This window comes from Gymnoscopelus braueri (assembly GCF_963280865.1).
Source record: "Gymnoscopelus braueri genome assembly, contig: SCAFFOLD_385, whole genome shotgun sequence".
Taxonomy (NCBI): Eukaryota; Metazoa; Chordata; class Actinopteri; order Myctophiformes; family Myctophidae; genus Gymnoscopelus; species Gymnoscopelus braueri.
The window spans coordinates 11,022-31,992 of record NW_027660811.1 but is presented as its reverse complement, the minus strand read 5'-3'; the positions used below and the strand labels follow the sequence as shown (position 1 = coordinate 31,992).

Below are 20,971 nucleotides of genomic sequence, written 5' to 3'. Positions count from 1 at the left end.
TGTGTTTCCCCATCCATTTTCTTACAGATGAGATGGTGAAGTCTTTAATTGATTTGTTAAGCATATCTGGAACTCCAGCTGGGAGGGATTACACAGTACCAGGCACTATTGATCAACCATTATACTGTCTGAATTTGAACTACTTGAACTACTTACACTCAGAAACAACCCTGTATGAATTCTTTCATACTTGAGTAATAGGTTAGTGTGCTTACTGTGTACATTTCACACTGGGGCGGCAGTGGCTCAGGGGTAGAGTGGCCGGGTAGAGTGAACTGGAAAACCGCAAGGTTCCCAGTTCGATCCCGGGCTGGGGCGCTCCCCTAGAGTTAGTGTCGAAGTGTCCTTGATCAAGACGCTGAACCCCTAATTGCTGGTGAGCAGGTTGGTGCCTTGCATGGTTTCCTCCGCCATCGGTGTGTGTGTGAATGGGTTAATGGCACAATCAATGTAAAGCGCTTCGGATAGAAGCGCTATATAAATGCACCATTTACCATTTTAGCATTTACACTGTGTGTGTGTGTGTGTGTGTGTGTGTGTGTGTGTGTGTGTGTGTGTGCCCGTGTGTGTACCTTGACAGTTGGGATAGGAGTGGAATCCAGAGAAACACTGTTCACAACGAGGACCCTGGAACTCAGGCTTACACATACAACGACCTGACACATCACATCCACCTGGTAGAGAACCCACTGTACTACAAACACACACTGGAGAGAGAGAGAGAGGGAGACACACACACACACACACACACACACACACACAGAGAGGGAGAAATCACAGACAAAGAAAGATGGAGAGACAGTGAAAGGGAGAAAGATATTAGTATTATTCATTAAGTTTAACCAACTGTATCAAACAACTGTATCAAACATCATTTGAAGTCAAAAGTAGTTAAGTAACTATTTACCGTAGTTTGATGAGTTTGATGGCTTAATAATTGGCAGAGTATATTAAAGAGCGAGTCAAAGAGAATCAGTAAAGGACAGAGAGAGGCAGAAATGACGCAAAGGACGGATAAAGAGGTGAGCTGTAGATCAGTGATTCTCAACCTATATACAAGCTCACAACACGTTGTGATGCGACATGTTGAGGGCTTGTAGAGGGCAGCTATTTTCAGATTGTCGTACGACGAAGAATATAGGACATAAGTGTTTAAACACTTAAACACTTAAACAAAACCACAGCTAAATGTGACAGACCGGCACAGTGGTCTATCTGCTCTGAGATTCAACTATTTGATTCTCTGTATCATCTTTGGAAAACAGTTTGCTATCTGGAAATTATCAGTGCTGATTAAAAAACAACAACACACAAAAACAAGACATATCTGTATCTCTGTTTTCTTAGAAACACAAGCAAAGTCACAAGACGTAAGAATAACAACCCATTATATATCTTTCCCAAAATGTTCTCATCAGATAATCTCTGTCTGTGAATATGTACAGTATAATGCGTATTATTCCATATACTTCAGCCAAAAGTCATGAACTTAAACTCATAGCTGTTATTATCAAATTGTAGATATGCCATTTTAAAATGAAACTCTTCCAAGTGCTTGAGTAGATTCCTGAGAGGACAGTGAGATTTAGTCAGTAAAATAAGGTCTATTTTCATCCTGTTGGTCTGCTGTATCTATCCCAAGCTAGATTCAATCCAAGTAGAATTAGATCATTTATACTGTACTGTACAATAGGTGCTAAAGAATGTGACTCGATTTGTACGTGTTGCTTTCACAGGACTCATTAGCAGATTTGCAGATAAGTGCAGATCAAATTAATTAAAAGGCTTCCTTTGAAACCAGAGTGAGACTTGGAACATCACAGATAATTAGCATGATTTATTTTGTTAATAAGGCTTATATATATATATATATATATATATATATATATATATATATATATATATATATATATATATATATATATAATCCTATGAATATTGGCCAATATTAGCTGCCCCCTCTACCCTCCCCCAATTAAAAAAATAAGATCTACTGTCCAGCGGATGTGTGCACTGTGCAGAGGCCACCTCTCAACCTCCCACAGTATATAAAAAAACAACACACCTGGAACATGAACAGTCAATCACGTTCGGAGCCAATAAAACAGTTACAAGGCTGTCATTTCTCTGTTAAATTGGCTGAATATCCGCTGAGAACCTTTGCACAGAAAGAGAAACGGAAAGGGACAGGGAGTAATCCAGAGGAAATTACTTTTACTGCTTCAAGCAGCAGATGGCTGCTCAGGTGGCTCAGATGAGTGCACGGGGGGAGCTGTTAGGGGTTAAGGGTTTTGCTCGCGGACACGTAGACTGGTCGAGCCGAGGGTCGGACGGTGACCTTCTTCGAATTAATTCCCAGGCGGCCTCTCTAGCCACTCAGCTACGGCCGGAGACGTGATGGCTTAGCCAGATGATAGATAGGATGGTTGATCACAATCAGTCTGAATGGCCAAGTAGGTTTGCACATACAGCACAAGAAACACTTAGCAGGTGGCTCTAGCAAGTCACATTTAGAACACATCAGAGAAAAACAACATAGAGAAAGTGAAAAAGAATGAACCCCGTAAAGATATAAAAAATCACACCCTGTGTGAAGTGGGCGGTGTCTTCCTAGCTAACCACAATACTGAATGGAGTCGATCAATCATGTACAAAAGATAAATACATTTATCTTTTGTAAAACACACTTTATGATGGACAAAACCATAACTTAAAAAAAACAATAATTTGTTTTTTTTTAAGTTATGGTTGCTTATATAGGCTATGCACATGTGTCATGTGACACTGGCCAATCACATAGGGCTATGTATGCACATGTGTCATGTGACACTGGCCAATCACAGTCCTGAATAGATTGTGATTGGCCAATCACAGCGCAGGATAATTCTACAAACTTTTAGGGCCGGTTTCACTGCCCAAGATATTTGTACATTTTTCCAAATCTCACTTATAGGGGCGGTTTCACCGCCCAAAAAGTAATACAAAAATAACTAAAGGGAAGGAAGGGTCTTTTCTGTACAGTATCCACATTTTGTAAGAGTAGATACAAAACGTAGGCTTTTTAAACAGTCCTCTCTCTGCAGTCTAGATGAATTGTCTTTATCGAGGAAGATATTAGGAAAGCTCAGAGGGAGATAGAGGAGGTACTGTACAGTAGCACACAGGCGAGGTTGGGGTTTGGGGGGGGGCGTGTGTGTACAGAAGTGGAGATGGGCCCTTGACCGCTCATATCATCAACGGGGGGGGCACAGAAACGAGGGTTGTGTTCGTTTGCGTCCGTTGGTTGTCTCATGTGCGTGTACCTGCGGATCTGGCCGACACGCACGTCCTCTTGCACTCGGCCTCCGTCTCGTAGCGGTTCCCGTTGCCCTCGCAGCCGCCGTACCAGAACTGAGCGCAGGCGTTGGCCTGCTTGTCGTAGTACCAGCGGATGTTGTAGTCCCGACACGGGCCCCGGTCCAGGGGCAGTGCACAGCGGGGGTCCAACGGTACGACTTCTGGAGGGGGTGGGGGGGGGGTAGACAGATACAGAGAGAGATCTCATGTTGTAGACAAAGATTATACCATTGATAAAATAAAATAGAACAGAATACTGTGTACATTTCACACTGGGGCGGCAGTGGCTCAGGGGTAGAGTGGCCGGGTAGAGTGAACTGGAAAACCGCAAGGTTCCCAGTTCGATCCCGGGCTGGGGCGCTCCCCTAGAGTTAGTGTCGAAGTGTCCTTGATCAAGACGCTGAACCCCTAATTGCTGGTGAGCAGGTTGGTGCCTTGCATGGTTTCCTCCGCCATCGGTGTGTGTGTGAATGGGTTAATGGCACAATCAATGTAAAGCGCTTCGGATAGAAGCGCTATATAAATGCACCATTTACCATTTTACCATTTACACTGTGTGTGTGTGTGTGTGTGTGTGTGTGTGTGTGTGTGTGCCCGTGTGTGTACCTTGACAGTTGGGATAGGAGTGGAATCCAGAGAAACACTGTTCACAACGAGGACCCTGGAACTCAGGCTTACACATACAACGACCTGACACATCACATCCACCTGGTAGACAACCCACTGTATTACAAACACACACTGGAGAGAGAGAGAGAGGGAGACACACACACACACACACACACACAGAGAGGGAGAAATCACAGACAAAGAAAGATGGAGAGACAGTGAAAGGGAGAAAGATATTAGTATTATTCATTAAGTTTAACCAACTGTATCAAACAACTGTATCAAACATCATTTGAAGTCAAAAGTAGTTAAGTAACTATTTACCGTAGTTTGATGAGTTTGATGGCTTAATAATTGGCAGAGTATATTAAAGAGCGAGTCAAAGAGAATCAGTAAAGGACAGAGAGAGGCAGAAATGACGCAAAGGACGGATAAAGAGGTGAGCTGTAGATCAGTGATTCTCAACCTATATACAAGCTCACAACACGTTGTGATGCGACATGTTGAGGGCTTGTAGAGGGCAGCTATTTTCAGATTGTCGTACGACGAAGAATATAGGACATAAGTGTTTAAACACTTAAACACTTAAACAAAACCACAGCTAAATGTGACAGACCGGCACAGTGGTCTATCTGCTCTGAGATTCAACTATTTGATTCTCTGTATCATCTTTGGAAAACAGTTTGCTATCTGGAAATTATCAGTGCTGATTAAAAAACAACAACACACAAAAACAAGACATATCTGTATCTCTGTTTTCTTAGAAACACAAGCAAAGTCACAAGACGTAAGAATAACAACCCATTATATATCTTTCCCAAAATGTTCTCATCAGATAATCTCTGTCTGTGAATATGTACAGTATAATGCGTATTATTCCATATACTTCAGCCAAAAGTCATGAACTTAAACTCATAGCTGTTATTATCAAATTGTAGATATGCCATTTTAAAATGAAACTCTTCCAAGTGCTTGAGTAGATTCCTGAGAGGACAGTGAGATTTAGTCAGTAAAATAAGGTCTATTTTCATCCTGTTGGTCTGCTGTATCTATCCCAAGCTAGATTCAATCCAAGTAGAATTAGATCATTTATACTGTACTGTACAATAGGTGCTAAAGAATGTGACTCGATTTGTACGTGTTGCTTTCACAGGACTCATTAGCAGATTTGCAGATAAGTGCAGATCAAATTAATTAAAAGGCTTCCTTTGAAACCAGAGTGAGACTTGGAACATCACAGATAATTAGCATGATTTTTTTTGTTAATAAGGCTTATATATATATATATATATATATATATATATATATATATAATCCTATGAATATTGGCCAATATTAGCTGCCCCCTCTACCCTCCCCCAATTAAAAAAATAAGATCTACTGTCCAGCGGATGTGTGCACTGTGCAGAGGCCACCTCTCAACCTCCCACAGTATATAAAAAAACAACACACCTGGAACATGAACAGTCAATCACGTTCGGAGCCAATAAAACAGTTACAAGGCTGTCATTTCTCTGTTAAATTGGCTGAATATCCGCTGAGAACCTTTGCACAGAAAGAGAAACGGAAAGGGACAGGGAGTAATCCAGAGGAAATTACTTTTACTGCTTCAAGCAGCAGATGGCTGCTCAGGTGGCTCAGATGAGTGCACGGGGGGAGCTGTTAGGGGTTAAGGGTTTTGCTCGCGGACACGTAGACTGGTCGAGCCGAGGGTCGGACGGTGACCTTCTTCGAATTAATTCCCAGGCGGCCTCTCTAGCCACTCAGCTACGGCCGGAGACGTGATGGCTTAGCCAGATGATAGATAGGATGGTTGATCACAATCAGTCTGAATGGCCAAGTAGGTTTGCACATACAGCACAAGAAACACTTAGCAGGTGGCTCTAGCAAGTCACATTTAGAACACATCAGAGAAAAACAACATAGAGAAAGTGAAAAAGAATGAACCCCGTAAAGATATAAAAAATCACACCCTGTGTGAAGTGGGCGGTGTCTTCCTAGCTAACCACAATACTGAATGGAGTCGATCAATCATGTACAAAAGATAAATACATTTATCTTTTGTAAAACACACTTTATGATGGACAAAACCATAACTTAAAAAAAACAATAATTTGTTTTTTTTTAAGTTATGGTTGCTTATATAGGGCTATGCACATGTGTCATGTGACACTGGCCAATCACATAGGGCTATGTATGCACATGTGTCATGTGACACTGGCCAATCACAGTCCTGAATAGATTGTGATTGGCCAATCACAGCGCAGGATAATTCTACAAACTTTTAGGGCCGGTTTCACTGCCCAAGATATTTGTACATTTTTCCAAATCTCACTTATAGGGGCGGTTTCACCGCCCAAAAAGTAATACAAAAATAACTAAAGGGAAGGAAGGGTCTTTTCTGTACAGTATCCACATTTTGTAAGAGTAGATACAAAACGTAGGCTTTTTAAACAGTCCTCTCTCTGCAGTCTAGATGAATTGTCTTTATCGAGGAAGATATTAGGAAAGCTCAGAGGGAGATAGAGGAGGTACTGTACAGTAGCACACAGGCGAGGTTGGGGTTTGGGGGGGGGCGTGTGTGTACAGAAGTGGAGATGGGCCCTTGACCGCTCATATCATCAACGGGGGGGGCACAGAAACGAGGGTTGTGTTCGTTTGCGTCCGTTGGTTGTCTCATGTGCGTGTACCTGCGGATCTGGCCGACACGCACGTCCTCTTGCACTCGGCCTCCGTCTCGTAGCGGTTCCCGTTGCCCTCGCAGCCGCCGTACCAGAACTGAGCGCAGGCGTAGTACTTGTCGTAGTACCAGCGGATGTTGTAGTCCCGACACGGGCCCCGGTCCAGGGGCAGTGCACAGCGGGGGTCCATCGGTACGACTTCTGGAGGGGGGGGGGGGGGGGTAGACAGATACAGAGAGAGATCTCATGTTGTAGACAAAGATTATACCATTGATAAAATAAAATAGAACAGAATGGCCTAGAATTAATTGGCCTTGTCTAGACGAACATAAACTGAACATAATGTTCAGAGTTAATCTGTTTGTCACACGCGCACACACACACACACACAAGCCTTCTTTACACACAAAAGCCTTCTTTACACACAAACGTCATTTCTGAAATTATTCAAGTGAAATGAGGTCACCCAGCCTGTGGAGAGCGCTGCAGCTGTACATACCGTTTTTACGCTCGTCCACACCCACACCATTGGAGATTATCACGGGATTGATAATGAATCCATAATGTATTTCAGCAGCTGGAGAACAGAAGAACCAAAATATAGATGTAATTTTTTCATACATATATATATATATATATATATATATATATATATATATATATATATATATATATATATATATATATATATATATATATACTGTAGATTTTGTTTTAAACATATGACATTTAAAAATGATAATAACTCACGGGAGCAGTCGGGGAAGTCGATGTAGCCCTCAGCACACGACTTACACTTCTCCCCAGTAAAGTTTGGTTTACAGAAAAAACAACGGCCTGTCAGGTCCTCACATGTACCGTCTGTAAAGTCTGACTGACACACACAGGCTGCAGAGAAAAAGGAGGCGGGGGGGGGGGGGGCGGGTAAGAGAAGAAGGGATGGGACAGGGATGAGGAGTGACAAGGACAACGACAGAGGGGAAGAGAGGCGGAGGACGGTATAGGCAAGAAGGGAGGTAAGGTGCGACAAGTAATGCATCATTTATACTCCTTCGTATGACAGAGTCGCTTGCCAAAAATAGCAGATCAACGTTGTGAGCATATTTGGCAGGTGACACTGTTGCACAATGACATATAAATCAGATTTAAGAGTGAGAGAGGAGATAATGTTTTTAAACATGATTTGGTATTTCCGGATGTTTTTCTCTTATTGACACCTTAGATGATGTTTTTTTTGTACAGGTAAAATCCGTTTGAGATACAAAATCTCTTTTTCAAGGGAGCTCTGTCCAGGCTTTTAGCAGCAGTACAAAAGTCTCAACAACATACAACAAAACATTTGTCATGTGTGTCTTACGTGAACAGGCCAGAGGGGAGTCGATGGGATGGCTGGCTGAGCGGTAGTAGGTAGGGATGCAGTGCTCACAGTGCACTCCTGTGGTGTGGTGCTGCATGGAGAGAATCGTTAAACAAAACAAGCCAACATTAAAAATACATTAAAGATACATTTAGAACCACATTCAAATCAAAACAACTTGGTGCTGAAGGCACATGATTAATTAGCTAATTACATACTATAACTATAAAACAGCAGCATTACTAAAGTAATGCATAGAATAGAATAGAATAGAATAGAATAGAATAGAATAGAATAGGGCATATTACCTGACAGTTGAGGCAGACCCCTCCTCCTCTGTAATGACCATGTATGTCCAGACTGGCTCTCCGCTGGTCCACCTCAGGGTCAAAGTAACAGTCAGAGTGACGATGACAGTTACACTCTGAAATACAAAGTATAGAACACACAGTTACACTCTGAAACACACAGTATAGAACAGTTCATCAATCAATAACTCTGAAATAGACAATAAAGAACAATATTTGTTTACTTCCACTGAATCTCACGAATACACTAAGTATTTGGCATTGAGGTTCAAACACTCACATGAGGCCCATAAGGTGGCATGTGCCAACAAAAACACAGCCATTATTTTATTTTGACTGTAATTTTGCTTAACCAATAACTTCATCATCTGCTCAGGGAGCATACTGATCATTCCCAAGTTTCATGAAATCCGTCCACCGTTCAAGTGGCTTTGTTTAGACACACACACAGACAGGAGCCATTACAATACCAATAGCCTATTCGCTGCGTGAAGTCAAAATGTATAAGCTCTTATCATTTCTTTAACATTGAGTTAGTCCCAGACTAGCTTCATTAGCTGCTATGCTAGTTTAACGTCGCCCCAGTCAGGCAGTGTTTTGTTGACTCAGTGCTCAGCTAGCCTCACTGAGCAACAGGTTCTTAGCAGTGCTGTTCTAGCTTAGCTTGCCTAGCTAGGACAACACCAGCTTGTTAGCCTTCTCACTCTGTGTAACGAGCAACCCTGTTCGGGGGCTTCTAAAGACCGCAACCAGAGCCGGCGTTTTACCACGAAGGACGAGGCCGTTTCCAGGTCCAGGTAGGTCCAGACTACGCCTCCTCCTAGCGCCAGACTCTCATGGCTGGCCGGAGTGGCCGCCCTCCCCCGCACCTCCTCAAGTCCGGCAGCATCCAGAGGGAGGCTCCAGGATGAGGAGAACAACCGCGAACAGGATCATCGGGCGCCATTGGGACACATGATGGTTTTTCATAAGACTATGTTAAAACGTTTTCATGCTGTTTACACTGTTTCTGTGCCTACTTTTGTTTCATTTCACATGTTCCAAAGTACATAAGCACATTAGCAGCCCTGCCAGGAGGCTCTGTTGAGACACATGGTGGTTTTCATAAGACTATGGTAAAACGTTTCATGCTGTTTACACTGTATTCTGTGCCTCTTTGTTTCATTTCACATGTTTCAAAATACACAAGCACATTATCCAGCTCATGTCAGGAGGCCAGGAGGCATGGGGGTCCCTGAGGGGTCCCTGTGCATCATGGGTCTCCTTTATAAGCCCAAAGTGCCTGTCATGTCGTTTCATAACATGGCAGACACTGCTGGGATACTTTCTCTACCTGTCTCAACCCCTGTCAAAGAGGCATCGACACGTGGGGGTTCCCAGGCGGTCCCCCAGCGCCGATAACCCCTCTTTATAAGCCCAGAGTGCCTATCTTTCCCGGTTCCCGTTATGGTAGATGGGGATATTTGTCTATACAGGGCCCAAAGCCAATAAAGTGTACCAGGGTCAAGCCAGTTTTGCCTCCCGTCCACCAGGGGGCGTCAAAACGCCACTATGGGACGGGAGTCGCCATTTTGTGCGACTCCCGTCCCACAGTGGCGTTTTGACGTGACGTCAACCGGATGTTGACGTCGCGGAATGCTCTCGTGTCCAGTCACGTGACTTTTCCGACTCTCCCGACCAGGCCTTTTGATACCTTCACTGTCTCTAGCGGGCGCCACGCATATGCATATTGACCCGCTGGATCACGTGACGACGTCGTCTGTCCCCATGGTAGCGGATACCAACGTTTCTTGGCTCGTGGTGAGTTAGCCTTGACTAGCTTGTTAGCTGCTAGGTTAGCATAGCCTCCAGTCAGGCTACTGTTGTTTCACTTAGCGGCTGACTAGCCTCACTAACAACAACACATAGCAGTGTTGTTTTTAGTGCAGCGCATAGCCAGCCCCTCTAAAAGCAACACTGCGGTGGCCACTACCACCGCTACCCTTCCACGGTCTCTAACGGGCGTCGCTCGTACGGGTCCGCTGGATCACGTGACGACATCACCGGTCTCCATGGAAACGGATATCAACGTTTCTTGGTTCATGGTGGGACGGCCATAGCTGAGTGGTTAGTGAGCCCGCCTAGGGAGCCAGAGGCCCTGGTTGCCCCAGGTACGATTCCAGGCCACGCCAGCATGTGTCGATGAAATGAAATTTGTCCCTGAGCAAGACTCTTAACCCCTAATTGCTCACAGGCCCTCATTGGAAACAAGCCCGCAAGGACTTTCATGAACGTCCTGTTAAAAGGAATTATCCTTATCCATGGTGAGTTAGCCTTGACTAGCTTGTTAGCTGCTAGGTTAGCATAACCTCCAGTCAGGCTACTGTTGCTTCAATGAGCTGCTAACTAGCCTAACTAACAACAACACATAGCAGTGTTGTTTTTTTGGTCCGCATGTGGGCACACATACATACAAGCCGCAGTGCAACGGCATACTGTAAGCATGCACATATGCACGTGTCACTCACATAGCCTTGTTTAAGAACCTAAGATACACACTAACAAGAGACAGGAACGCACACACACACACACACACACACACACACACACACACACACACACACACACACACACACACACACACACACACACACACACACACACACACACACACACACACACACACCCCCCCTGAGCAGACCAAAGGGTTTACTATTTATACAGTATCTGTAAAACCTGGTGATAGCTCTGCCTTTATCGGCCCCTCAGCGCCTCCGAGGTGCCTGCTGAATAAACCAGCGGCTCCTTATCCTAGTGATGATTATACACTGAGTGTTTTTCTCTGACCTGAGCTATGTGAACACACTTAGCACTGTGGATCGTACACGGTCAAATCCTCAGCGTTCATTTAACTCTGAGAGCGTAAAAATGTACGCAATGTACGCTCTCAGAGTTACAGATTGATGAATTAACACTGTGTACAGGAGTTTGTCTTAACTAATAACCCTTTCCACGTGTCACTTTGATCAGGCTTAACAACCTGACATTAATTTGACTTCACTTGAGTAAGATAACCCTTTCCATCGGTTACTTTGACCAGGTTAAAAATGCAAATTAACAAAGTGTTTTCACATGTAAAGCTAGACTTGAGGAACTATGGTTCACATTGGTTGATAGCACAAAATATAAAAAGAGGATTATGTAGGTAAACTAGAAATATTGTTCCTGAAGAAACAATTGCTTTAAAGCCAAAAAACTGCAGTTATAAAAAGTACAAATTCAGTTTGACTTGGTATCTCTGTCTTTGTGTTGTGTGTGGGTGCACACTTGCCTCCGGTTGATCAGATCGGGAGCACCTGTTATCATTCTCCTAATTGTCATCAGTTAAACACCTGCTTGAATAGCTGATGGTAGTAAGGGGATGGAGGGAGTGATGGGTGTGGGGTGCTCCTTCCTAGCTTCAGTGAGCTAGATTAGCTGGTTTAAACTAAGTGTGTGTGTGTGTGTGTGTGTGTGTGTGTGTGTGTGTGGTGGGGTTATGTTGACCAATACACACCATTAGTGTTAAATTGGAACTTGAAATTTACAAAATTATTGCCATCAATATTTTACCCACCGATGGCGGAGGAAACCATGCAAGGCACCTGCTCATCGGGAGCAATCAGGGGTTCAGCATCTTGCTCAAGGACACTTCGATACTAATTCTGGGGGAGCCCGGGATCGAACTATGAACCTCGCAGTTGCCATCCGGCCACTCTACCGGCCACTCTACCCCTGAGCCACTGCCGGCACTTTCTAAAATAGCAGATCTACAAGCTCATCACGCATCACATTGTAGATCGGCTTTTCTTTTGTATAGTTTGTATGACAGAGGGGGGGGTATGTCATGTGGGGTGGCGGTGGAGTATGGGGTGTATGTGTGTGTGTGTGTGTGTGCGTGTGTGTGTGTGTGTGTGTGTGTGTGTGTGTGTGTGTGTGTGTGTGTGTGTGTGTGTGTGTGTGTGAAAAAGAAATCCATATATTTCAAAAAGAAAAGTACAAGCACCCGTGTCCACAGTAAGCTGGATTTTTTTACAGTTTGAATGGAGTTTCTAAGTGAAAGTATGTGGGAGTACTTAGGTGCCATACTTTTGGGAGAGAAAAAATAAATAGTGACAATAGCTATGTGTGCTACAGTACATCACAATTATTGTGTGCTCGCTGCTGCTGCAGCGAGCACACAATAATAGTGATGTACTGTAACATGACAGTGCTTTCAGCTGTTGGTTTTTGGACATGTACATGTACATGTACATGTACATTATGCATAAACATGCTGTGGCAAACCATGGGAAACCCGTTCTCACTCCCAAGGCGTCATATTTTGCCGCTCTGTCAGAGCCTTGAAAGTTCAAGTTTTGACATGACGGGACGCCATGGCGACGTCGCATGTTGACAAAACTATGCCTAAACCTTACCCTAACCTCACAAAAATATACCTAACCCTAACCTCACAAAAACTGTGCGGAGAGAGATTTGATTACGGGAGGTTGCGAGTACTAGCTAAGTGCTGCTACGAGGTAAACCACAGGGCAACTGGTCAATTCTCAGATCTGAGTAGTGTTTGAAGCTCCAATACATGCGTTTTAGTTTTTGTAGTCTTATAATAGTCCTATAGCATTAGGGAGTGAAAATGACAGAGCGGCAATAAATTACGCCTATGTGTGAGAATGTGTTGACTGGGTGCATGACACCGGTCACACCTGAAGCCAATCAGCCAATCACTTTTTTCAGCCAATCACTTTTTTCACTTTTTTTTCAAGAATGTTTTTGAAAATAGCAGATCTATAAGCTCACAACGCGTCCATGTTGTGAGCTTGTAGATCTATTATTTTCAAATAGCCGATTCGTATATATATGTTTAAAGTGCTCATGTGGCCTAGTCGTTTATTTTGGCCTTGTTTTCATAGACCTGGTTGCTTATTTCTCTTGCAAAATGGCAACACTGGTTGGAGGAGATGCAAAAACAATTCGGCTGAGGAAAATTGCATTCAACCATCCACCTGAGCAGCATTAATAAAGTGATAATGATGTTAGGAGACAAACAAAAGCTCTCAATCTACACTGTGTTAGACTAAAATAACCTAAAATAACATTGTGGTTAAAAATAAAGAAATTACACAGCATGGGCACTGCTGTGAAAATGACAACTGCACTGGTTTTAAACTAGTAATTTGCACCATTTTGCATTGGGTGTAAGATAGGACCCATAGTCATTGAAGTAAATGTTGGACACATTTTTCAGAATGCACATATCTTCCGAACATTCCAAAACATGACCAGTTTTATGGTCAATACTGAGCCATGTAGTGCAGTGATTCAATTTCTACTCATTGTGAAGTAACACTTACCGTATTCAAAGATATTTTTAAAGGGATCACTCTGCATCACACTGACTTGATTCTCCATTTCACAAAGTAATTCAGACACCTGCTCCGAGTCTTCAGATTTGAGAAACAACATATTCCGCTTGAGTGTCAACCATTCCACGCGGCGATCGCGCCAAACTAAACGCCAGCGATAGGTGACCAGACCTGTATCTTTCATAGCATCAAAGACGCCGCAGACCAGTGAGCAGTAGCGAATTCTATATGAACACTTTTGATTGACGGTCACCAATGGCTTCGGGACTTTTTCTGTGGGGGGGAAAGAATGAACACATTTCAGAATTATGATTCCATCCCACCCACTTTTTCCTGAGGATTTAGTTTTTCACCTCAGGTATCACTTGCAATGCACCTATTGTTAAAATAAAACTGACTTCCCCTTACATAAAAACCTATTGGCCTAGTTAGATTGATTTAATGTGTGCAAAAATCTATTGTTCACAGGACACAATGCATACTTACTGATAACTTTAACCGTGTAAGTCTTGCTGAGCAGTCGGTCATTTACTTGCACAGAATATTCTCCACTGTCTTCTATGGTCATATTGCTGATGACCAACATTCCAGTTTTTTTATCCAATTCTGTGTGTTCGTTAAATGTCCCGTAATAGCCTTCATACCATCTGGCCACCTTAATGGGGCCATTTGCCCAAAAGATGCTTGTGATGGATTTGGAGTTAGTGTCTGGATGCAGTCGAAGGGTTCCTTCTACTTCTATGTATTCCACATCTTGTTGATGGGAAACACTGTGTGGAGCTGTGTGGAGAAAATGTTTTTTTTAGCACTTCCAGTGCAAATGAATAGACACTAATTACATTTGCCTGCTACTTCAGATTAGAATTATAATTTGATGTGGTAGGCCAACTAAAAACGCACATCTCGCACCATCCCGCAACAATAACCTGGAGCAACGTGGGTTGAGCGCTGATGCAACATGGAAGAGTAGCAGTCAAAATTAAGTGAACGATCAAAGTAGGAGATAACAAAGCAAAAGAAAAAGAAGGTGTGTCATGCTTTACTTTAGCTTGATAGGAACATATTTATGATTATGTCTAAATGCAGATGAGGAGAATGTAATTTCGCAAAGTAGCAGTGAGTGTGATTAACAGTTGAGTCTCCTCTAATATCCATTCAGTTGAATGGAAAGAATAACTCAGACCGAAGTACTATACAGAGATTTCAAGAATATATTGTTGATGAGAAAATCCCACCAGATGCACCTCTTGCCAGAAGAGGGCACCATTTTCTTAAGGAAACAAGCAGTTGGAGATAAAATGCATTCTTGTGTACTTCTGACAAGCTTTTATTTTGGGTCCTTTATTTATATTATTCATAAGGTCACTGCCAGAAAGAGTAAGGATGTAGTCCGGTGTGTGTTATTTTCACAGTTTTTGCACAGAAGCAGGAATGAATAAATGGAAGCAGTGTTACAAAGAGAACGCATCTATCCATTTTCATACAGGAGTTTTTATTTTTGTCTAAGCACTTGGATGAGGGCACAAGCTCTTATGGTGCTCGTGAGGTGGGTTTTAGAATAAATATTTACTTTATAAACATTACTCACCTTCAAGATTTAGTACCGAGTACTTTGGCAAGGAGGTTCTTCCTTGGTCTGCTGATGAGCTGTGAGCTGGTGAGCTGTGCTGGAGATTAGCTGTGTACACTACACACACACACACACACACACACACACACACACACACACACACACACACACACACACACACACACACACACACACACACACACACACACACACACACATTACAATGTGACATTTGCTTGTGAAATTGCATGCAGCTGTTGAGTAACTTTGTAAGCATGTATAACTTAAAATAATTAAATAAACGTTAACTTACCATGAAGCATGACACCCTGCATCACCGATGTGACTGTAAGGATGACACCAACACTAATACCTACAATAATACCTCCCACAAGTCTTTTTCCTTAGGAGAGAAGGAAAAACGTATTTTTGTTTGCACTTTTCCCCAACTTTTTTTTGCAATCTGCAAAATAAATGCTTACCATCAGCTTTCTTCACTTCTTCAATGTGTTCATAAAGGTGTCTAGTAATAACACCCCTCAATTAGTTCCGGCTCAATTAGTCCCCCCCCCCACCAATATATGTATTTTCCCAGTTTTTCCTCCGGGTACCCCATATTATGACTACCCATGTCTGTGTCCATCGACCATCTATCTATAGATTTGTGTAGTGTGAATTCACTTTTTAAATGTGATAAGTAGTTAGCGCATTAATGTGATCTATAATGTCTTTTTTCCCCAAACATTTTTTCCCCAAACATTGTTTCATGTCTTTTCAATCTTTTGAATAGACAGTAACAGTACAGTTTAGACAGGGAAGTGGTAAAGAGATGGAACAGACATGACATGAGCTGGACTCAAACAACTAAACAAGAGCATGCAGTCGGTGACTGACTGACTGACTGCACCACCAGTGATTATCAATTCGACAGCAGAGCTAAATCACAGAATGAGGAGTCGTTCTCAGACCCAGGGCACGTGGACTTGGGATTTGAGGCACGTGGATTTGGGATTTGTCAATACAACAATATACTGTACTTACAAATAAGACCTTTCACTTGTTTTAAAGAGTTAGGGGCCATTCACACCAAGCACGATAACTGTAACTATAACAATAATTATGTGAACGTCCTATAAACAGTAGCATAAAACACGCACTGCGCAGTCCACACACACACACACACACACACACACACACACACACACACACACACACACACACACACCACCCACACACACACACACACACACACACACACACACACACACACACACACACACACACACACACACACACATTCTTTAAGACCATTTTTAGACCAAATGTAATACTTACTTTTCTTCATGTTTTGTCGAGCTTCTGGCAGCTCAATCCTGGAAGAATCTGAAATAATACATGTCAGCATATCACTACAATGACAGCACAGTGCTAAAAGCCACACACTATGAATTCTACAAGGTGTGTTCTAATATTTGTCTATAGTCAGATAACATTAACTGTTGATTAATTATAGAAAATGTAATAAGTGAATTCATGTGGAGTTGTGTCATGATCCCAGGAATCCAGGGAAAGAAAGATTTTGATTGTATGATCTACGGTTCAAGAGTTAGACGGCAAATAGCGGCCTGTCATAGCGCCATCATCATGTGGCTGTTTTGAAATATTTGGCGAGGAGGTTCTTCATTGGTCTACTGGAAGTGTGAGTGCAAAGTTTCACTCCCATCTGTCCAACTGTGCCAGAGATTAGAAGTACTGCACAATACACACACATGCACATGCACACGCAGACACAGACACAGACACAGACACACACACACACACACACACACACACACACACGCACGCACGCACGCACACACACACACACACACACACTTTTTTTTTTTACAATCACTGCTTTGACAGAGTCAGGTGAGGGGATGGGGCTCTACCCTGATTTTGCCAAGAACAACCATGGCAATTATTATTGGATGCGACCCTTCAGGGGTTGGGGCAACAGTAAATGAGAGTCTAATCAACAAGGGACAGGTGAAGGCATTTGAAACCAATCACACCATGTCTAAAGAATGGGGGCGTTTACAAACTTGTCTAAATTATATAAGCACAAAAATAATAATAACACAATAATAAACATAAATGTTCAGATCAGACACATAGCGCAGTAAGGGACCTGGATATTGCAGGGGGCACTGGCCCAAAAAAGGTTGAGAATCACATGAGCATTACAATCTACAAGAGTTCAACCCATTAAAACCGGATAAGCATCTGTGTCATTTTAGATTGTTTGCATTGGCTATTAAAAAATAGCAGATATTCAAGCTCACAGCGCGCCACTTGAAAGTGTTTGAAAAATGTTGAATAATTTTGAATTACGAAAAAGTTTGAGAACCACAGATTTAGAAGGCATTTGTAGAATCGGCCTCAGGTCTTAATCATATTACAGCATCTAAAGGAGCTCCTCAAACCCCCGACCTCCACCCGCTCCCTCCGCTCTAGAAATTCAAACACACTCGAACCCCACACAACGAAGCTCCGCACCATGGGGGATCGGGCCACAATCCGTTGACGCCTTTAAATGGGGACTAAAGACCTTTCTTTTTAACAAGGCATTTGCCTAGATGGACTCAGTGATGCCATGTGTGTATGTTTTAACTTTTTTAAAATCTTTTTACGTGTTTAGCTGACCTTTGATCTGAATTTTATTCATTTAACTGTTTTATTATTATTGGGTTTTTTTCTGTTTTTAACATGTAGCACTTTGATATTTGTGCGATGAAAGTGTGTTACAAATAAAATGTATTATTATTATGTATTAAATGTATTAGCATTAACATTAACGTATCTACCCTCTCTTCACTTACCTTCGGGTATAAGCCACTTCAGCAGATCATTCCTGTGCATTTTCTTTAGAACATTCACAGTGATCTTAGCTCCGTTATTGGGATAAGCCTGCATGATCAGACTGACAGTGTCTTTCCTGTCAGCAGTCTCCAGGCGGAACTTTGTGAGTGGCTGGAGGCCTTCCAGGTAAACAGGCAGTTGCAGACGCCACTTGAAACTCTGGAACTCATCTTGATCCAGGGCCTCCAGAGATTTCAACATACGATCCTCAAGTGTTTCCATAGTTGATTCCTAGTACAGAGTATGTTAACATCTCATTCTCTTAACGCTTTAGGTGAAGACTGGCCACTATAGCTTTCTGAAGTTGTGTATATCAGAAAAAACACATTAAAGATGAGAAATAAAAATTACTATCAATTACACACCCCATGAAGCCTTGAATTGATGGAGATTTTTTTCCTAAACATTCCTAAACGAATAATTTGATGACCGTCAGTAGGAGACCCAATTGGGTCTCCTACTGAGTCCCCTACTGACCAATGGCCCGGTCATCAAATTATTGGCTTAGACATGCGACGAAAAACAAAAACAAATTCAAGGCTTCATCGGTCGTGTAATTGATAGAAAATAAGTAATTTTTTGGGTGAACTACTACTTTAATGTATATTTCTACATTCAATGGTTCACACAACTATTTGATGTATATTCACTACATCTATTTAATTTACATATGGACATGGGTCAGTGAAAGCAAAGCCATATAGATGGAAAAAAAAACTGTTACATTAGATCATGGGACACACAATAATTGAGGAGGCTTTTCTGAAGACCATCTGTACAAACTGATTCATGAGATCTTTGAATTCTCACAAACAGTATGTATGACTTACTACACTGCATATCTAACGTGTAATTCAACATGCCCGACAATGGCCTTCCGGTAGTTTGGTTTGATCATAAACATACCATGTTATGTGTCCTTTATAGCAGTTTGAATGTTGAGAGATTCCACCAAGTGTCCATTAGATGGCAAACCTTAACCACCTGAGAGAGAGAGAAAGAATGGCAGAGAGAATAGGGACAAAGTCACTGTGAGAGAAATAAAAACAATATGAAAATAATTATATATTCTCCTTGAAGACAATTCTAAAACATTAAAACTCTATACTAAATATAGAACTAAAGAAGGGCATAATCGGACCGTAGGTCTGCGCCAGGCTGGGTAGTCATCTCCGGGCTGTGTCAGTGTCAGTCCCACCTACAAATCTTTGAAGCCAGCTACAGGCACACATTATATTTTATTTATTAGGCCTTGTGTGGTAAGGTTCCTTTGTATCTATCCTCGCTTTTAGAACCAAAGGTTACTGGACATTCAACACATTCACACACATTAGATATACCAGTCCACCTATGAACAGTGAACAAGGAAAGACTGCTTTCAATTATTATGTTCCACACAAATGGGACAAATTTCAGGACTCTCTGAAACTGGTTCAACTGGTCTCCATAGAGACTTTTAGGGGGCTTCTTGAGGACACATTACATAGTGACTGCACCGGTTTCATGTAACCCTATTATTAATCTGTTTTAATTTGGTTCAAATGTTTGTTATTGTTTGTATTTTATAACTGTACTTGTTTTCATGTTGTAATCAGGGTGTCCTTGAAAAAGAGAGCTTGCTCTCAATGGGCTTCCCTGAATAAATGAAGGAAAACAAAACAAAAGAAAGAAAGACAGTATGGAATATCAAAACCTTGTATCGCAACAAACAATGGTATTTGTATAATTTGTGGTGCCCCCTATAGGTGCAATTTGAAATCTATTTTGGCTCTGTGTTGCTTAGAGGTCCCTCAATGTGTGGTTGAAATTTGGGGTAGATCATTCTTGATTCAATGGGCCCCTCCTGCAAACTTTGGAGGTAATCATCAGCCAATCAAACTGGAATATGAAAAATCTGAATGATGCATTCGTAGATAAGCACTCTCTCTCCTATTTGTTTGTCTTTGAGCTGTGGTGTGTGTCTGCCCAGCTGTGTACAGAAGCCCAGTCAAGCGCCATAGAAGGTTGTCACATCAAAGAATAGACCTACAAGCTATCAACATGTTGTACACATTGTTAGCTTGTAGATCGGTTATTTTTGGAGCATGCACATTCGCAAAATTATGATTGTACGTGCAGGTCAGGGGCAGAAGAAGAAAGGAATACTTTGAACACTTGGAAGTTTATGTCATTATTTTTTACCTTGTGTCAGGTAAAGCATGCGTGCGTGCGTGTTGCCAAAGCATACATGAAATGCAACTAGAATTAATTTAATTCATTGGTCGGTGGAAGTCGGACATCCACCATGAACGGTTGGGCTCAGAGAGAGAGAGAGAGAGAGAGAGAGAGAGAGAGAGAGAGAGAGAGAGAGAGAGAGAGAGAGAGAGAGAGAGAGACAGACAGACAGAGAGAGACAGAGAGAGAGAGTGAGTGAGAGAGATACAGACAGACAGACAGACAGACAGACAGACAGACAGACAGACAGACAGACAGACAGACAGACAGACAGACAGACAGACAGACAGACGTTTTTACATAAAACCATGAAGAAAAATAATAAAACCTGCACACTTATAGTCATTTATTCGACAGCATTTCGAGCCAAGGCTTTTCGTCAAGTCAAACTCGAGATGTGTGTACCCCACCCACATAAATCACCTGTCACCCACAGGTCACGTTGTTAATTAGTGGGTGGAACAACACAATAGGATAGGCCCGATCCTATTGTGTTGTTCCAAACACCAAGGGGTTCTAACTATGGGTTGCGACCCGAAGTGGGGTCGCGGGAAGGTGCCGTTGGGGTCACGCATTGGCACTCACGACCAACGTGAAGAGGACGGCCACTACAC

The 20,971-nt window shown here is 42.4% G+C and overlaps 1 protein-coding gene across 1 annotated transcript in view; it reads right to left on the bottom strand.

Moving 5' to 3' along the window:
• Positions 1–18,365, bottom strand: part of LOC308081166 (laminin subunit alpha-5-like) — a gene marked incomplete at both ends in the record, with an annotated part of 37,537 nt that extends 19,172 nt beyond the window's left edge. Inside the window, 11 exons of the mRNA XM_080457560.1 lie at positions 573–707; positions 3,303–3,497; positions 3,943–4,077; positions 6,636–6,827; positions 7,126–7,203; positions 7,377–7,514; positions 7,984–8,074; positions 8,292–8,407; positions 9,013–9,191; positions 13,792–13,945; positions 18,104–18,365. Of these exons, the coding sequence (XP_080313686.1) occupies positions 573–707; positions 3,303–3,497; positions 3,943–4,077; positions 6,636–6,827; positions 7,126–7,203; positions 7,377–7,514; positions 7,984–8,074; positions 8,292–8,407; positions 9,013–9,191; positions 13,792–13,945; positions 18,104–18,365 (1,675 nt within the window). The remainder of the gene's footprint in view (positions 1–572; positions 708–3,302; positions 3,498–3,942; positions 4,078–6,635; positions 6,828–7,125; positions 7,204–7,376; positions 7,515–7,983; positions 8,075–8,291; positions 8,408–9,012; positions 9,192–13,791; positions 13,946–18,103) is intronic.
• Positions 18,366–20,971: the final 2,606 nt, after the last annotated feature.